This window comes from Somniosus microcephalus, chromosome 9 (assembly GCF_052327205.1).
Source record: "Somniosus microcephalus isolate GS21.2 chromosome 9, FLI_Smic_1.0, whole genome shotgun sequence".
In the NCBI taxonomy this organism is placed as follows: Eukaryota; Metazoa; Chordata; class Chondrichthyes; order Squaliformes; family Somniosidae; genus Somniosus; species Somniosus microcephalus.
In genome coordinates this window covers 6,882,393-6,897,743 of record NC_140995.1, presented here as the reverse complement: position 1 = coordinate 6,897,743, position 15,351 = coordinate 6,882,393, and the positions used below count along the sequence as shown (strand labels likewise).

Below are 15,351 nucleotides of genomic sequence, written 5' to 3'. Positions count from 1 at the left end.
TGGCTGGGCAACACGCTGGGCAGGCTTAACGAGCCCAATCAAGGGAAATTCATTTCAGAGGCCGGGATGGAGACAGCAGCGGGGTCGGGACCCGCCACCGACATCGCCCGACATGGACCCGCCGAGGTTGGTAAAATCCAGCTCGATGTCTTTGGATGGACCATTTCACATGTCTCATTGACACTGGGTTCAAAGCACCATCAATTGGCCCATTTTGAATTGGGACAAGTTAAACTTGTGGATACGATTACCACGACTGTTTCTAGTGAACATTCACGCTTGACAAGTTTTGCAAACAAACTACTGTATTTGCAAATCAAGGATATTTTGTCTCTTCCAATGGAAATTGTGTTTTAAATGAATGTAAAGCTTCCATTTTAAATGTGGCATTTGAAAACTAAGTTATACTAAGAGACGTGGTGGAAAAAAAGAAACTATGGACAAAAATTAAATTTTTGCTACATTACATACTTAACAATGAATGAATATATTACTGAGTGTTCTTAGTCGGAATATTACTAATTGTACTTTAAAGACTGGAATTTGTCACAAGTTTATATTTTCAGGCATTACAATGCAATATAATTCACTGAGGTTATGAATAAATTCTTTAATTTGTAATCTATTTATTTGTGTATATTCTGCTGCATATTCTATATGTTTTTGATACTGACCTATTTATTAACGGATGGAAAATTGTGGGGAGCGTAGTTTTGATTTCCTGACCTGCACTCCCAGTGGAATGTGCATGCAGAAAATTGGCCTGGTACATTTCTGATTTATTTCTGTTATTACTTAACCACTGTACCGGTGGTTAGTGACACAGATGTAATTACATATGTAATTGGCGTGTGGATGGGGTAAAAGATAAGATATATATATATATATATAACACGCAACTGTATATTACATAAATTTAAAAAAGCAATGAATTAGCTTAAGTCAGTTCTGCCAACTATTAAGGTCCAGATTCCACTGTATTCCGCTCAAACTGTGCGATCTGACACCTGATCATGAGATCTGACACAACGTGCTTGAAACTAGCAAGTGGAACGATAGAAACTGGAATAAAAACGGAAAATGCTGGAACGCTCAGCAGGTCAGGCAGCATCAGCGGAGAGAGAATCGGAGTCAACGTTTCAGGTGGAGGGCCTTTTGTCGGATCTGCTATAAGCTGTTACGGGTACAGTGCCCAACGCCACTTCATTTTGTACTTTGTGCTGCGTGAACACCTGTAGAGAATAGAATTCGGCACTTCTTGATTCTCAACGTGCAGATAGAATCTCTCGTTTGATCATCTTCAGAAAGACAGGTGTAAAACACAGTGAAGAAATACTTCTTCTGCACGGCAAAATGCATTCAGAACTAATTTCTCTCTCTTGTTTGTTTTCTGTTAGCCATATGATGCCACACTCCATGCCTTCACCTTTTCCTGCTCCATGTTGGGAGAGGAAGTCCAGCTCCACTTTATTATTCCCAAATCAAAGGAACATAATTTTATTTTCAGTCAACCTGGAGGCCAGCTGGAAAGTATGAGGTTGCCACTTGTTATTGACAAGGTGGGAAAATACCACGCGATCGATCGTCACATTAAAACAGCAATTTTACTGCCATTTGTTGTGGTTATGATGAAGGGATGCCTGATCTAACGGGAATAATTAGACATTTTTATAATTTACTACCTCTTACTAACATTTGCAGGCAGTTTAATAAATGTGTTCTAGCTTCTGTAGAGGAGGCTGAGAGTAATGAGTGCGGATTGAGGCGAAGTCGACCCAAAAAGTGAAGTGTTAAGGCTTTGTTTTCCATTGTTGGGTTCGGGGCAAATGCTATTTCCCTGTAGGACAGATAAATGTAGTTTCGCTCTGTGCCAGTTTTAACAGTGTTTGCCCTTACACTATTGGTTTCAATTCTGGTTTTCCACAAGTACCAGGGACCTAACCCCCGTGAAGTGGAGAAGGGAGGGCCAGCAAGGAACAGTGGGAAGGGACGGCTAACGGCTGGCGAGAAATCTTTTTTGTAGCACTCAAGGGCCAATTTAAGTGGATATTACCTGTAATTCCATTTCTTCAGTGGAACGGAAAAGCATAAGTGGACTCCTGTTGCAATCAGACTGGAATCCTGTAAAACTGGGGATTTAAAAAAAAAATAAAGATGACCTTTACCAGGGAGAAATGGTCCGTGTCATTAACACTGATTACATAGTTATAGTCTTGGTTCCTCCTGTGGCAAAGACCTGGGTGCAGCTGATACGCTTACCACAGGACATCTGCCATAATTTCACCATTTCTGGGAAATGACTTACCTTTCATAGAAACATAGAAGATAGGAGCGGGAGTAGGCCATTCGGCCCCTCGAGCCTACTCCACCATTTAATGAGATCATGGCTGATCATCCAAACTCGGTACCCTGTCCCTGCTTTCTCCCCATATCCCTTGATCCCTTTAGCCTTAAGAAATATATCTAACTCCTTCTTGAATATATTTAATGAATTGGCCTCAACTGCCTTCTGTGGTAGAGAATTCCACAGGTTCACCACTCTCTGGGTGAAGAAATTCCTCCTCATCTCTGTCCTAAATGGCTTATCCCTTATCCTTGGACTGTGATCCCTGGTTCTGGACTCCCCCGCCACCGGGAACATCCTTCCTGCATCTAGTCTGTCCAGTCCTGTTAGAATTTTATACGTTTCAATGAGATCCCCTCTCATTCTTCTAAACTCCAGCAAGTATAAGCCTAATCGACCCAATCCTTCCCTAACTTCCCTCTACCCCCGTCCATACAAATTGAAAGCAGTTTGATACAGTGGGATTTTAAGTACAGGGATCCTTATTGCTGAATAAAACCTATTGGACCTTTCCTGTGGCTGGTCAAACCTCTGCTGTTGTTCACTTCTGTTTATGGTTACGCAGTTTGTGTAATAGGTATCGGTGAGATCGAAACTAAATTCCAAACTTGAAATGAATAGATTGCTTTGTGTTCATTTGAAAATACATGAATTTTGTTCAACGTTGGGTTTGGGTTGACTGATCCATTTAAAAATTGGAACTCCAAAACCACAGAAGGGGGAAAAAAATCCCTTTGCAGATGCATGCCATCATTTGACCAGTTTCATTGTCAATTTCACAATATTGTAGGTAGCACACATTGTTTATTGCTGGGCCACAGATGCAAGCGATTGGTATTCGTGTATATCTGAATGTGGGGGAAGTGGAGGGGTGAAAGAAATCCATTTCTTGCTGGACTAGTGTGTATGTGGAGAGGGAAAGTATCTGATTTCTGTCAGTCTAGTGGTGCAATATGTATCTTGTGGTGTTGATGGTCAGTTCAGTGGTCCATTGGAAGTAGATGGGCGGGTTCTGCACTTGGATCGCTGGATATATAAAGATTTTTTTTAAATGAGTCCGTGGTGATGTTACATGGGGGAAGTGACTGTCCGTATCTCTTAGTAACCTAGTTGGAACTTCAGTCCCTCATAGTCTATTTGTAGAGTATGTGGACATCATCGCTGGTGGTGTTGGTGGGACGATTGGTCTGGCAATGTGTGTGTTTCTTGTCTCTGAGTACAGCGGTGAGTGTGTGTAGCTGTTTCACCTGACCTGATGAGGTGAGGATAGATGTGAGGATGAGATTTGGAGGTTTCCCAGATTGTGCGCTTGTGAAGATGAATTGAATAGAAAGTTTTATTCTTGCCCCCTACTAATCAGCTGCACAAAGTCTAGACCAAAGAAAAGTTTACAAAAATCCTTTACTGCTTCAAAATGCTCATTTCATTTCTCATCACATTTCAGTAGTTTAACATTCCTGCAATTAAATTTGTTGAATCACAGCATGACTATTTAAAACATCTGCTTTGTCCCAGAATCCAGACTACATAAAGAGCCCAGTCTTTACACCTACGACGGGACGTCATGAGCATGGTCTCTTCAATCTGTATCACGCTATGGATGGTGCGAGCCATTTGCATGTGCTAGTTATCAAGGAGTATGAGATGGCAGTGTACAAGAAATATTGGCCCAACCACATCATGCTCGTCCTGCCCAGCATCTTCAACAACTCTGGAGTTGGTATGTTTAAAAGTAATCCACGTGAATTTCTTTTGTATTATAGAAAAATAGGAGCAGGAGTCGGCCATTTGGCCCTTCGAGCCTGCTCCGCCATTCAATATGATCACGGCTGATCCTCTATCTCAATACCATATTCCCGCTCTCTCCCCATACCCGCTTGATGTCTTTTGTGTCTAGAAATCTATCTATCTCCTCCTTAAATATATTCAGTGACTTGGCCTCCACAGCCTTCTGTGGTAGAGAATTCCACAGGTTCACCACCCCTCTGAGTGAAGAAATTTCTCCTCATCTCAGTCCTAAATGTCCTACCCCGTATCCTGAGACTGTGACTCCACCCCCCCCCCCCCCCAGCCAGGGGAAATATCCTCCCTTATTTTAAACATTGCTGTAAAATCACAGCTGGTAAAATGGCAGTTCAGTCAAGCTTCTCAGTACTAATTTAGAAATGCATTTGTTCGATAAAGTTCTGTTCATTCTTGAGTCCCATCTGGAGTGAAGCTTTTCATGCGGTGTTAATGGCTTTTTTGAGCCTAATTGGTAGCCCACAGACTCAAATAGGTTGGGCCAGAATTTTAAAGGTGTGTGTGTGTGTATGTATATACAGGAAACTTTCGTTTAACCGGAGGTTAAAAGTCCGGAAAGCTCTAGCTACCGGCAAAATTAAGGAGCCGTTTCCTATAAGTTTTTTTACTTCTCGTTGCTTTTTTTTCCCCAGTCAGGCTCTGCAAGGTCAAGCTGAAGCTGTTGCTTAGCTACAGAGACGCTTTTAAGCTGCGGCCGACTGTTTTGAAGCTGTTGCTAAGCAACAGGGTTTGTTGATTCACACGGAGCGCGCTGGTTTGTCCGGCAGTTTTGATGGGACGGCACCAACTCGGTCCCGTCAGTGCCGGACACCAGAAAGTTTCCTGTATATATATTCCAAGAAAATCGTAGCAGTGAATCTTCGCTTATGAGCATGATCATACAGTTAAAAATTAATATAAGTTTGCCTTATATAATTATTTGAGGATTTATAATTGCTGTGGTTGTTCAGCTATGTGGAATGGTCATTGGCATAATACCTCAGACAACTTATACAAAATCCGTTTTGTACTTTTTACTGTATATTGTGCAGGTTTATAAGGGGAAGGCTTACAAATGTGATGCCTTTTATGAGCTTAATATATTTGTGTCCAGTAAAATCATATATAAGTCTCACTGTAATTAGGAGTGGTATAACAATATTAACAATTTAAGTCAAAAACAAATTGGGCATGGTAAAAGGTACCCACAATCAGGATCTTTTTCAATTAGTTTCAACACAATTAAATGAAATTAAGTTAAGAAAAACTCTTAATCAGTTAAAGCCCAACGTGTGAGACAGCGACTAATCTTGTTAATAATCATCAACAATCAACGCTTTTTTAAAAATCAAATTAATTTTTGAGACTGTTCCGATGGCCCCGATTTAGCGACTTCGCTCCACTTGTGTCTAAGCACTAAACAATATTGTCCTGGCATCCTGTAAACTATTCTGCAAATTAAAACCCGAGGGGTTACAAGTGGGTTATGAACGTGATGGTCATGGATGGACAATCTACCAAATTTACATTCTGCCCTGGAGCGCCCATACTGCAAGACTATAACTAATCCATCAGGTTGATTGAATTATGATTGATCTATTTATATAGGTTCAATTTATTCAAAGGTAAGCACCTCCAAAAAAAAAACTCTACTTTCAAAGTCAATGGAGGAAACTCTTTGGTCGTCACTCTGTGTTAAATTGCCGGGAAGTAAATAAATGTTCGAGGAAGGGAAAACCAGTTTTTAAAAAAAAGGTAGTTTTGTTTTGTGAGCTGTGACCTTCCTGTTTTATTGCCTTTGATTAGCATTCCCCCATCTCGCCCTCCCCTCCCCTCCCCTAGTGCCGGTTGTCAGTGGTGTCTCTGCTGTTCAGGCCATCCTTCAGTGGCTAAGCTGTGAATATCGTCCCCTACTGGCTGTGCTGCGAATACCAGCCTTTAGTCAGTCATAACCATATCTTGTTTACATTGGGACTGAATTACAATCCGTGGAGGCTGGGTCATTAAATACATTTAAGGTGGAGATAGACTGATTATTGCAAGATAAGGGAGTGAAGGGTTATGGGGAGCGGGCGGGGAAGTAGCTTTGAGCCCAAGATCAGCCATGATCTTATTGAATGGCGGAGCAGGCTCGAGGGGCCAAGTGGCCTTTTCCTGCTCCTATTTCTTATGTTCTGTTCTGTAACATTTTGGTGGAAGAATGTCTCATAACGAATGTGAGTTGTATTTATAACGTAAGACTTCTGAAAATTCCAGTCTGGGATTTAGTAGCAGGTATACACCATGTGTACTATTTATATTTAGAGGTTAAGGTATGAATGATGATTAAACAGTGCGTTATGCTAAGATCTCAAGATCTCATCAATATATGTTCTACATAAATTATAATCCTAGTTAATTACCATTATAATTATACATGATGATGTGTATAATTCACATTCACATGTGGGGCGGAGAATGTGGCGGCTCCCCTGTGGAGCCAAGCCAGAGTTAAAACCTTGGGGTGGGGGGGGGGGGTAATCCTGGCCGGAGGGAGGGGTGGTGTAGTGGGGTGGGGGGGGGGGCGCTACCAAGTGTCCGGCAGTGGGTTTGAAGCTGCTCCAGGCCCCAGAAAAATCACTAAACATTCTTGTGGGGCTGTTTTTTCAGCCATCTCCAGTGGTCCCTTTAATGACTGCTGTTTAGGCCGCTTAATGCCTGGTACACATGGCACACACTCCGCCCATTGGTACATGAAAACTTGCCTTTGGGTCCTACAACCAGTATAGGACCCCGATTTTATTCTAATAATGCTCCCGCCTTAATATCTTATAGAAATATAAAGTACTTTAAAGAAACTGCTTTGTATGACGACCTCAAAGTCTGAAACATCTAGCAGAAGTTATGTTTTATGTATAAGTGTTTTTTAAAATTCATTTATGGGATGTGGGCGTCGCTGGCAAGGCCAGCATTTATTGCCCATCCCTAGTTGCCCCTTGAGAAGGTGGTGGTGAGCCGCCTTCTTGAACCGCTGCAGTCCGTGTGGTGAAGGTGCTCCCACAGTGCTGTTAGGGAGGGAGTTCCAGGATTTTGACCCAGTGAGATGAAGGATCGGCGATATATTTCCAAGTCAGGATGGTGTGACTTGGAAGGGAACTTGGAGGTGGTGGTGTTCCTATGCGCCTGCTGCCCTTGTCCTTCTAGGCGGAACAGGTCGCGGGTTTGGGAGGTGCTGCCGAAGAAGCCTTGGCGAGTTGCTGCAGTGCATCTTGTAGATGGTACACACTGCAGCCACGGTGCGCCGGCGGTGGAGGGAGTGAATGTTTAAGGTGGTGGATGGGGTGCCGATCAAGCGGGCTGCTTTGTCCTGGATGGTGTCGAGCTTCCTGAGTGTTATTGGAGCTGCACTCATCCAGGCACATGGAGAGTATACAGTAGTCTAGTGGTCGTGGTACTGGACGAGCAACCCAGAGGTGGTGAGTTCAATAATTCTAGCACCTGGTTTGTTGTAAAAACCCATCTGGCTCCCTAATGTCCTTCACCCCAGCCTGATCTGGTCTACATTGTACTGAAAAATCAGTTGCTTAGCCAAATTAGCAGGAAGCACAGCACGGGACTGGTGAAGGGCTCGGGAGGGTTACAAAGAGAAGCAAATTAGAGTACAGTACCAACTTGCATATGCGATATTTTTTCTTTTATTTTAATACTGCACCGCAGTATTTGATTTTATCAGATTCATGTGATTAGCAATTCTCTTATTTGTGTTTTAGGTGCAGCTCATTTTTTGATTAAAGAGCTGTCCTATCATAATTTAGAGTTGGAACGCAATCGCCAAGAAGAGCTTGGATCTAAACCCCAAGACGTGTGGCCATTTATTGTCATTGCAGATGACTCTTGCGTGATGTGGCACAGTCTTAATACTGAAATCTCCAAGAACTCCACCAGGTAATCAAAGCACTCACACTTCAAAAACTGCCTATTTTCTCTGCTATTGGGAACTCAAATAGACCTCTTTAGTTTGTAGTTTTTTTGCTCTGAATGTACCCAGTTATGTAGTATCACAAGTGTTGTTCATACATCGGCCCCTCAACATAAACTTGTCATCTCTTTCATTTTCAACAAATAAAGCTGGTCTTCGAATCTGGTAGCAGTTTGAAGTATTAATCATTTCTTGAAACACTAAGTAACTATTTCTCCTGTCCAAGTTAATGTATCTGCTGTACAGATAATTACAATTGAAGAAAAAGAAAGACTTGCATTTCTCCAGCGCCTTTCACGACCACCGGACGTCTCAAAGCGCTTTACAGCCAATGAAGAACTTTTTGAAATGGAGTCACTGTTGTAATGTGGGAAACGCGGCAGCCAATTTGCACACAGCAAGCTCCCACAAACAGCAATGTGATAATGACCAGAGAATCTGTTTTTGTTGTGTTGGTTGAGGGATAAACATTGGCCCCAGGACACACTCCCCTGCTCTTCTTCGAAATAGCACCTTGGGATCTTTTACATCCACCTGAGAGAGCAGACGGGGCCTCGGTTTAACGTCTCATCCGAAAGATGGCACCTCCGACAGTGCAGCACTCCCTCAGCACTGCACTGGAGTGTCAGCCTAGCTTTGTGTGCTCAAGTCCCTGGAGTGGGACTTGAACCCACAACCTTCTGACTCAGAGGCGAGTGTGCTGCCCACTGAGCAATGGCTGACACTACAATTAGGTAAACAGGACAAGTTAGTGAAAACCAAAAAAAACCCAAACCATTTCTCCAGTTCACATCACTTTGCCTTAAATAACTACTTTCATGTTTTAGTTGCTGGAATGTGAGCACAGTTTAAGCAATGCGCGTTTCAATACTGCATTTAGAGCTCAATTTATATAAACACTATTGTACAAATAAAAACTTCAATGCTTTCGATTAAAACAAAACATTTCAGAATTTGGTAAACTAAAGGATAATTTATTCCGGTTATGGAATTAAAACACAGTTTATTCCATGTAGGAAACGTGGCAGCCAATTTGCGCACAGCAAGGTCACACAAACCGCGATCAAATAAATGATTAGATAATCTCTCTTTGGTGGTGTTTAGGGATAAATGTTGTGCAGAACATGGAGAGAGCTCCCTGCTCCTCTGTTGAATAGTGCTGTGGGATCTTTGACGTCGACCTGAGAGAGGAGATGGGACCTCAGTTTGGCATCTCATCTGAAAAATGGCACCTCTGACCGTGCAGCACTCCCTCAGCACTGCACTGAAGGGTCGGGTTAGATTATGTGCTCAAGTCTCTGGAGTGGGGCTTGAACCTTCAGATGGTGATTGCACCTCAACAGGCAAACCCTCTCGAGAAATTCAGATAATGTTCAAGAACTAGCAAAAAAAAAAGTTAAGAAGGATTTGTGTGGGAATTAATGACCTGTTTATGAAATAATTAGAGAAAAGTATAGTTCCAGCTATTTAATGAACCGCTATAAAAGAGTCTGCTAATTTGAACAAATGATTATAGATAAACAGCTGACTCTTTGAATCTACAAAAATCTTAATTTCAACAGAAATGTTTTTCTTCAGCCAATCAGAACAGTTTAATGTACATGCTATAACTCTCTCTCCAGCCTCCTGTCTCCCTTGACTGGCTACCCTCATCATGAATAAAAGAACTAACTGAATCTTATTTGTTTTCTTTTTATTGTCCAGTGTCCCTGCTGAACAAAAAGTCTCCGAGAGGAATGTTTCTTTGAAGCATGTACTCCAGCATATTGAGACAGCTGCCCAAATCCCGCACTATGCCCTTTGTGGGATCCGGAAGTGGTCCAGTAAAGTAAGCAGTCCGTCCCTCGCGGAGCCTTTCTCTCACTGTCACCTACACGACTTTTTGCTGCTAAATGTGGACTTGACACAAAACGTGCAGTACAATCAGAACAGGTAAGTTGTTGGCAATATTTGCCAAATATTGTACCTTACCGTCAAAGTTTGATGTCCTCAACTCATTAGCGTCAAAGGGATCACTCTCATTAAAGTTGGACTTGCAACGTCATCATTTGGGTTATAAGAAAAGCCATTAAACACCATTTCATTATTTCATTCCGAAATCCAAAAGTTAGGGCATGCCAGCAGATTGGGGCATCCTGGATGGTGCTTATTTTTAAAAATTTGTTTATGGGATGTGGGCGTCACTGGCAAGGTCGGCATTTATTGCCCAACCCTAATCGCCCCTGAGAAGGTGGTGGTGAGCCGCCTTGAACCGCTGCAGTCCGTGTGGTGAAGGTGCTCCCACAGTGCTGTCAGGGAGGGAGTTCCAGGATTTTGACCCAGCGACGATGAAGGAACGGCCGATATACTTCTAAGTCAGGATGGTGTGTGATTTGGAGGGTAACTTGGAGGAGGTGGTGTTCCCATGCGCCTGCTGCCCTTGTCCTTCTAGGTGGAAGAGGTCACGGGTTTGGGAGGTATTATTGAACCAATATGAAGGCCACCTTGTGATTCTGTCTGTTGCTGCAGAAATGGCTCTGGCTACAGCCAAATTCTGTGACATTCGTTAGTGGTCAAAGCTAATCCAAGAGTTCTAATGAAGTGCCATTTGGATTTAGAAAAAAAGAAAGACTTGCATTTATATAGCGCCTTTCACGACCACCGGATGTCTCAAAGCACTTTACAACCAATGAAATACTTTTGAAGTGGAGTCACTGTTGTAATGTGGCCAATTTGCGTACAGCAAGCTCCCGCAAACAGCAATGTGATAATGACCAGATAATCTGTTTTTGTTATGTTGGTTGAGTGATAAATATTGGCCCCAGGACACCGGGGAGAACTCCCCTGCTCTTCTTCAAAATAGCACCTTGGGATCTCTTGCGTCCACCTGAGAGGGCAGACTGGGCCTCGGTTTAACATCTCATCCGAAAGACGACACCTCTGACAGTGCAGCATTCCCTCAGCACTGCACTGAGAGTGTCAGCCTAGCTTTATGTGCTTGTGGTAAACCACTGTTAACCTGTACATGCCTGTGTGGTAAACCACTGTTAACCCTGTACAAGTCCAGGCATGTCTCAGCCCCTGGCTCCACCCCTAAGCCCGGGTATAAAGGTGACTCACCACCCTTCCCCCGGGAGCTCTTAGGATGGATTCACTAGCAGAGGCATGCTCTAGTTCTTAGTCAATAAAAGCCTACTTCATATAAGTCCATTTCGTAGTCTTTGGTATTGTTGATAGCGCATCAGTGCTCAAGTCTCTGGAGTGGGGACTTGAACCCACAACCTTCTGACTCAGAGGCGAGTGTGCTGCCCACTGAGCCACAGCTGACACTACTAGGAATGCAGCTTCCTTCTGTGTAAGTCAAAACATGTACATCGCTTCTCAGGGGTAATAGGTTTTTTACCAGAGAAGGATGACTGCCACTGGCCTCCTGTATCTAGCATTGAGAACCACAGCTGAATTCACAGGATACGAAGCAAGTGGTGCTTGCTGAGTACAAAGTCCACTCTGACTGGGGCAGTGTGTTTCCCCACATCCTGAATGAGCTGCAGAAAGTGGAGCTTGGAGTAAACGCTAAAGAAAGTCCGAGATGGGAAGTCCTACTGTCGAGGACTGAATGGTGCCCGGCACCACTTTTCTTGGAGAGTAACCTACCCAAGATACCTGTGTCTTTCTCTTTCAAAGTTTGGTCTTTAGCAGCAGAAGGATCTATAGCCCGGAGTCGGCGAGCCCCGGCCCGGAGTCGGCGAGCCCCGGCCCGGAGTCGGCGAGCCCCGGCCCGGAGTCGGCGAGTCCTAACCTTTGTAATAAATAATCGTGGTTATCTCCCAGATCCTTAATCACAATCAGAAGAATTTCGGATTACTTAGCGAGTTACGGGTAGCTCTCGGGTACTAATATTTTGCATATTGTTACGTGTTGTGACAAAAATGTATATTAGATTATTGATTTGAATTCCTTAATTCCGGATGAATTGTTTCTGTGGGCTGTCTCTGCGAGGTACAGAAATAAGCATTTTCTTTCTGGAAGGAGAAAGGTCGATGAATATGCGACTGGGGGTCTTGGTTTCTGTTAAAACAAAAGGTGGTTTTAATATGCTAAATATGGATTGAATGTGCGGGAGCGCTCCTCTGGGCCCCACAAGAAGAACGTGGGCCTCTGCTGTCCCAGGCTCCCCCCCAACCCCCCCCCCCCCCCCTCCCGACCTACCTTTTTTGCGGCTGTGTCTGCCTCCAGCTCGGCTGATATTGCACTGGCCTGGAGCCGATGAGATTCATCAGGATATCGGATTGAGGCCCGCAGCCAATCACATGTACATTTTAACGAGGCCCGGCCCTCAGTATGGATCGAGCCTCCAGCCGGCACTGTTGGCTGGCCATCTGATGGTTAAAATCTTCACTGAGAAGTGTTCAGCCCCTTTCATAGGTCAATATATTTCGAGGCAGCTCAAGGCAGTTTAGAGACGATTCACTGGGTTAATTCCAGAGATGAGGGGGTTAACTTATGAAGAAAGGTTGAGCAGGTTGGGCCTATACTCATTGGAGTTTAGAAGAATGAGAGGGGATCTTATTGAAACATATAAGGTACTGAGGGAGGCTCGCCAAGGTCGATGCAGAGAGGATGTTTCCCCTCATGGGGAAATCTCGAACTCGGGGGTATAGTTTCAGAATAAAGGGTTGTCCATTTAGAACTGGGATGAGGAGGAATTTCTTCTCTCAGGGGGTCATAAATCTGTGGAATTCTCTGCCCCAGAGAGCCGTGGAGGCTGGGTCATTAAATACATTTAAGGTGGAGATGGACAGATTTTTGGACTCTAGGGGAATCAAGGGACATGGAGATCGGGCGGGAAAGTGGAGATGAGGTCGATGATCAGCCATGATCTTATTGAATGGCGGAGCAGGTTCAAGGGGCCGAATGGCCGACTCCTGCTCCTATTTCTTATGTTCTTACTTCAGAGCTCCACCCTATTGCACCATTGCCACAGTGTCCCCGATTAGGACACTGAAATCGGGAGCTCATCCCTGGGGAATCACAAGGGGAAACGAATAATCAGCTGCACACTAACTGAGTTAGTTGGTACATGAACATGCCGGCCCACCAAATCTCAGTTTGCACTCTGATGTTTTCTTTCTTTACTACAGTCTAAAGTATAACAACTTGGGAGTTAGCTGGGTCACAGTTCGAGGGAAAAATGTTTCCTGTAATTGTTTGTCAAAAAAATAATTGCATGTGTTTATAACTTCTTTCAGATTTACCTGTGCTGATGTGGATTTCAACCTTCGGGTCCATAGTGCTGGTCTTCTTATCTGTCGTTTTAACTGCTTCAGTGTTATGAAGAAACAAATTGCCATCGGGGGGCACAGAACCTTCCTCATTAAATCAAAGGTACTATTAAGGAAACCTCAAAATGTGCTGTTCGACAGTTGTCCAACCTTGAAAATGTGGTAGAACGAGATGCCAGCAATGCATTAACCATCGTGTGCTCCGTAATTGTTGTTTCTTTGCCGTTGGTTAAATGTTGTGCCCATCTGGGTAAGGCTGGCAGTGTTGGGGAGCTGAACACTTTCCATTTTTGTTCCCAGTGTTGACATCAAAGGCCCCCAGACGATACACGGGATGGATTCGATACAGATTAAAGGCCCCTTGTACTCTACCCCAACATTGTGCCTTAATCTAACTGTAGCAGCTGACTAGACTGATGCAGATAAAAGAAGCCATTTGCTCCATCATGGCTCATACATCCAAAATAGACCAAAAAAATGACATTCCTGCATCACATCATCTATCTCTCGAGTGAGTCCAAAGCTCGGCCACCACTGTGCTAGTGTAAAGCTTTTTATTTCCGTGCATACTATCCTTGTGACTTGTGCAAGATTGTTAACTTAGTGCCAATGATGTGCTGCTTGGCGCATGGATCCAGGCGATCCATTTACTCGGGTACTGGGGCCCGCAGTATCCTGCAGTGGTGAAGTGTCCATGCTGCTGAGGGCCTGCACACCAGACATGTGCAAGGCTCGGTAAAGCCTCAGGGAACTTAAAAACCCCATTAATGAGGTCTTTACCCCCGATAAGGCAGGCATCGGATGATCAGTCTGTGCAACAATGTTCTTTCCTGTTTCTTAAAAGGGAGTCTGCTTGGTCGTTGCATTGAGCATCGGACTGATGGCCCAGCAATTTCATTATCAATTTCACAGCTTCCTTGAGTTTCATTACTGCTGCTATTCACCCATTCTTAAAGCGGCAGTCCAGTTGCTATTTGTGGGTTTTAGAGCAGGGGAAACTGTAATTGTGCTTTGCCTGACGAGGACCGATTGGTATCTTGATGGCCATCCGGCCAAACCAGCTGGCTCTGGATAGGAAGGTCAGGATCACAGGAGGCATGCGGTGGAGCCTGGCCAAGGCGTCCAAAGTTATCTCTGCCTTGCAGAGGAGCTTTGCCATGGAGCGGACAGGAAAAGAGACAGCAGCAACCAGTGGTAGAAGATGATATGAGACTTGTCTGCAAAAGGAACCAGTCACTCATTCAGCAAGAGTCGTAAGGCAGGCTGCAAAAAAAATCCCTTTAATTAAGTACCTGAAACATTTAAGCATGACAGTTGTCTGCACATCTGCTTAGTACACTTCCCAAATAAAGCTGGGCCTTCATTAACCCCAGCTGTGCAAAACCAATTACGACAAAAGCTTTTCTCTCCAACTACCTTAATCTAACTCGTACCAAGAGAATTGTCAGACCCTTTACAATAGCAGTCCTCTCAACTTTTATTAACCCTTCCAAATGTGTGATGCATGTGTATTATTCAGTGTGCTGATTGTCAATTACAAGAGAAATACAGGGGACAGCACCAACCGCTGGACATGGCCTTCTTTGATCTCACAAAGGCCTTCGACACTGTCAACCGTGAGGAATTATGGAGTGTCCTCCTCAAATTCGGCTGCCCTCAAAAGTTTGTCACCATCCTCCGCCTGCTTCACAACGACATGCAAGCCGTGATCCTGACCAACGGTTCCACCACAGACCCAATTCACATACGAACCGGGGTCAGGCAAGGCTGTGTCATCGCACCAATGCTCTTCTCGACCTTGCTGCAATGCTCCATCTCACCCTCAGTAAACTCCCCGCTGGAGTGGAGCTAATCTACAGAACAAACGGGAAACTGTTCAACCTCCATCGCCTCCAGTCCAGATCCAAGGTCGTCCCATCCTCTGTAGTCGAATTACAGTATGCAGACGACGCTTGCGTCTGCGTTCACTCAGAGGTCAAACTCCAAACCATCGTCAACACCTCCAC

General features: G+C 44.1%; 1 protein-coding gene across 4 annotated transcripts in view; it reads left to right on the top strand.

The window, feature by feature from the left end:
• greb1 (growth regulating estrogen receptor binding 1) overlaps window positions 1-15,351 on the top strand; it is a 345,678-nt gene that overhangs the window by 314,501 nt on the left and 15,826 nt on the right. For 3 of the 4 annotated variants that reach the window (XM_085996302.1, XM_085996298.1, XM_085996300.1), the window contains 5 exons: window positions 1,398-1,559; window positions 3,860-4,064; window positions 7,876-8,050; window positions 9,789-10,016; window positions 13,313-13,448. In XM_085996302.1, coding sequence (XP_085852428.1) covers window positions 1,398-1,559; window positions 3,860-4,064; window positions 7,876-8,050; window positions 9,789-10,016; window positions 13,313-13,448 — 906 coding nt within the window. The remainder of the gene's footprint in view (window positions 1-1,397; window positions 1,560-3,859; window positions 4,065-7,875; window positions 8,051-9,788; window positions 10,017-13,312; window positions 13,449-15,351) is intronic. The other variant, XM_085996301.1, reaches the window with a different exon arrangement.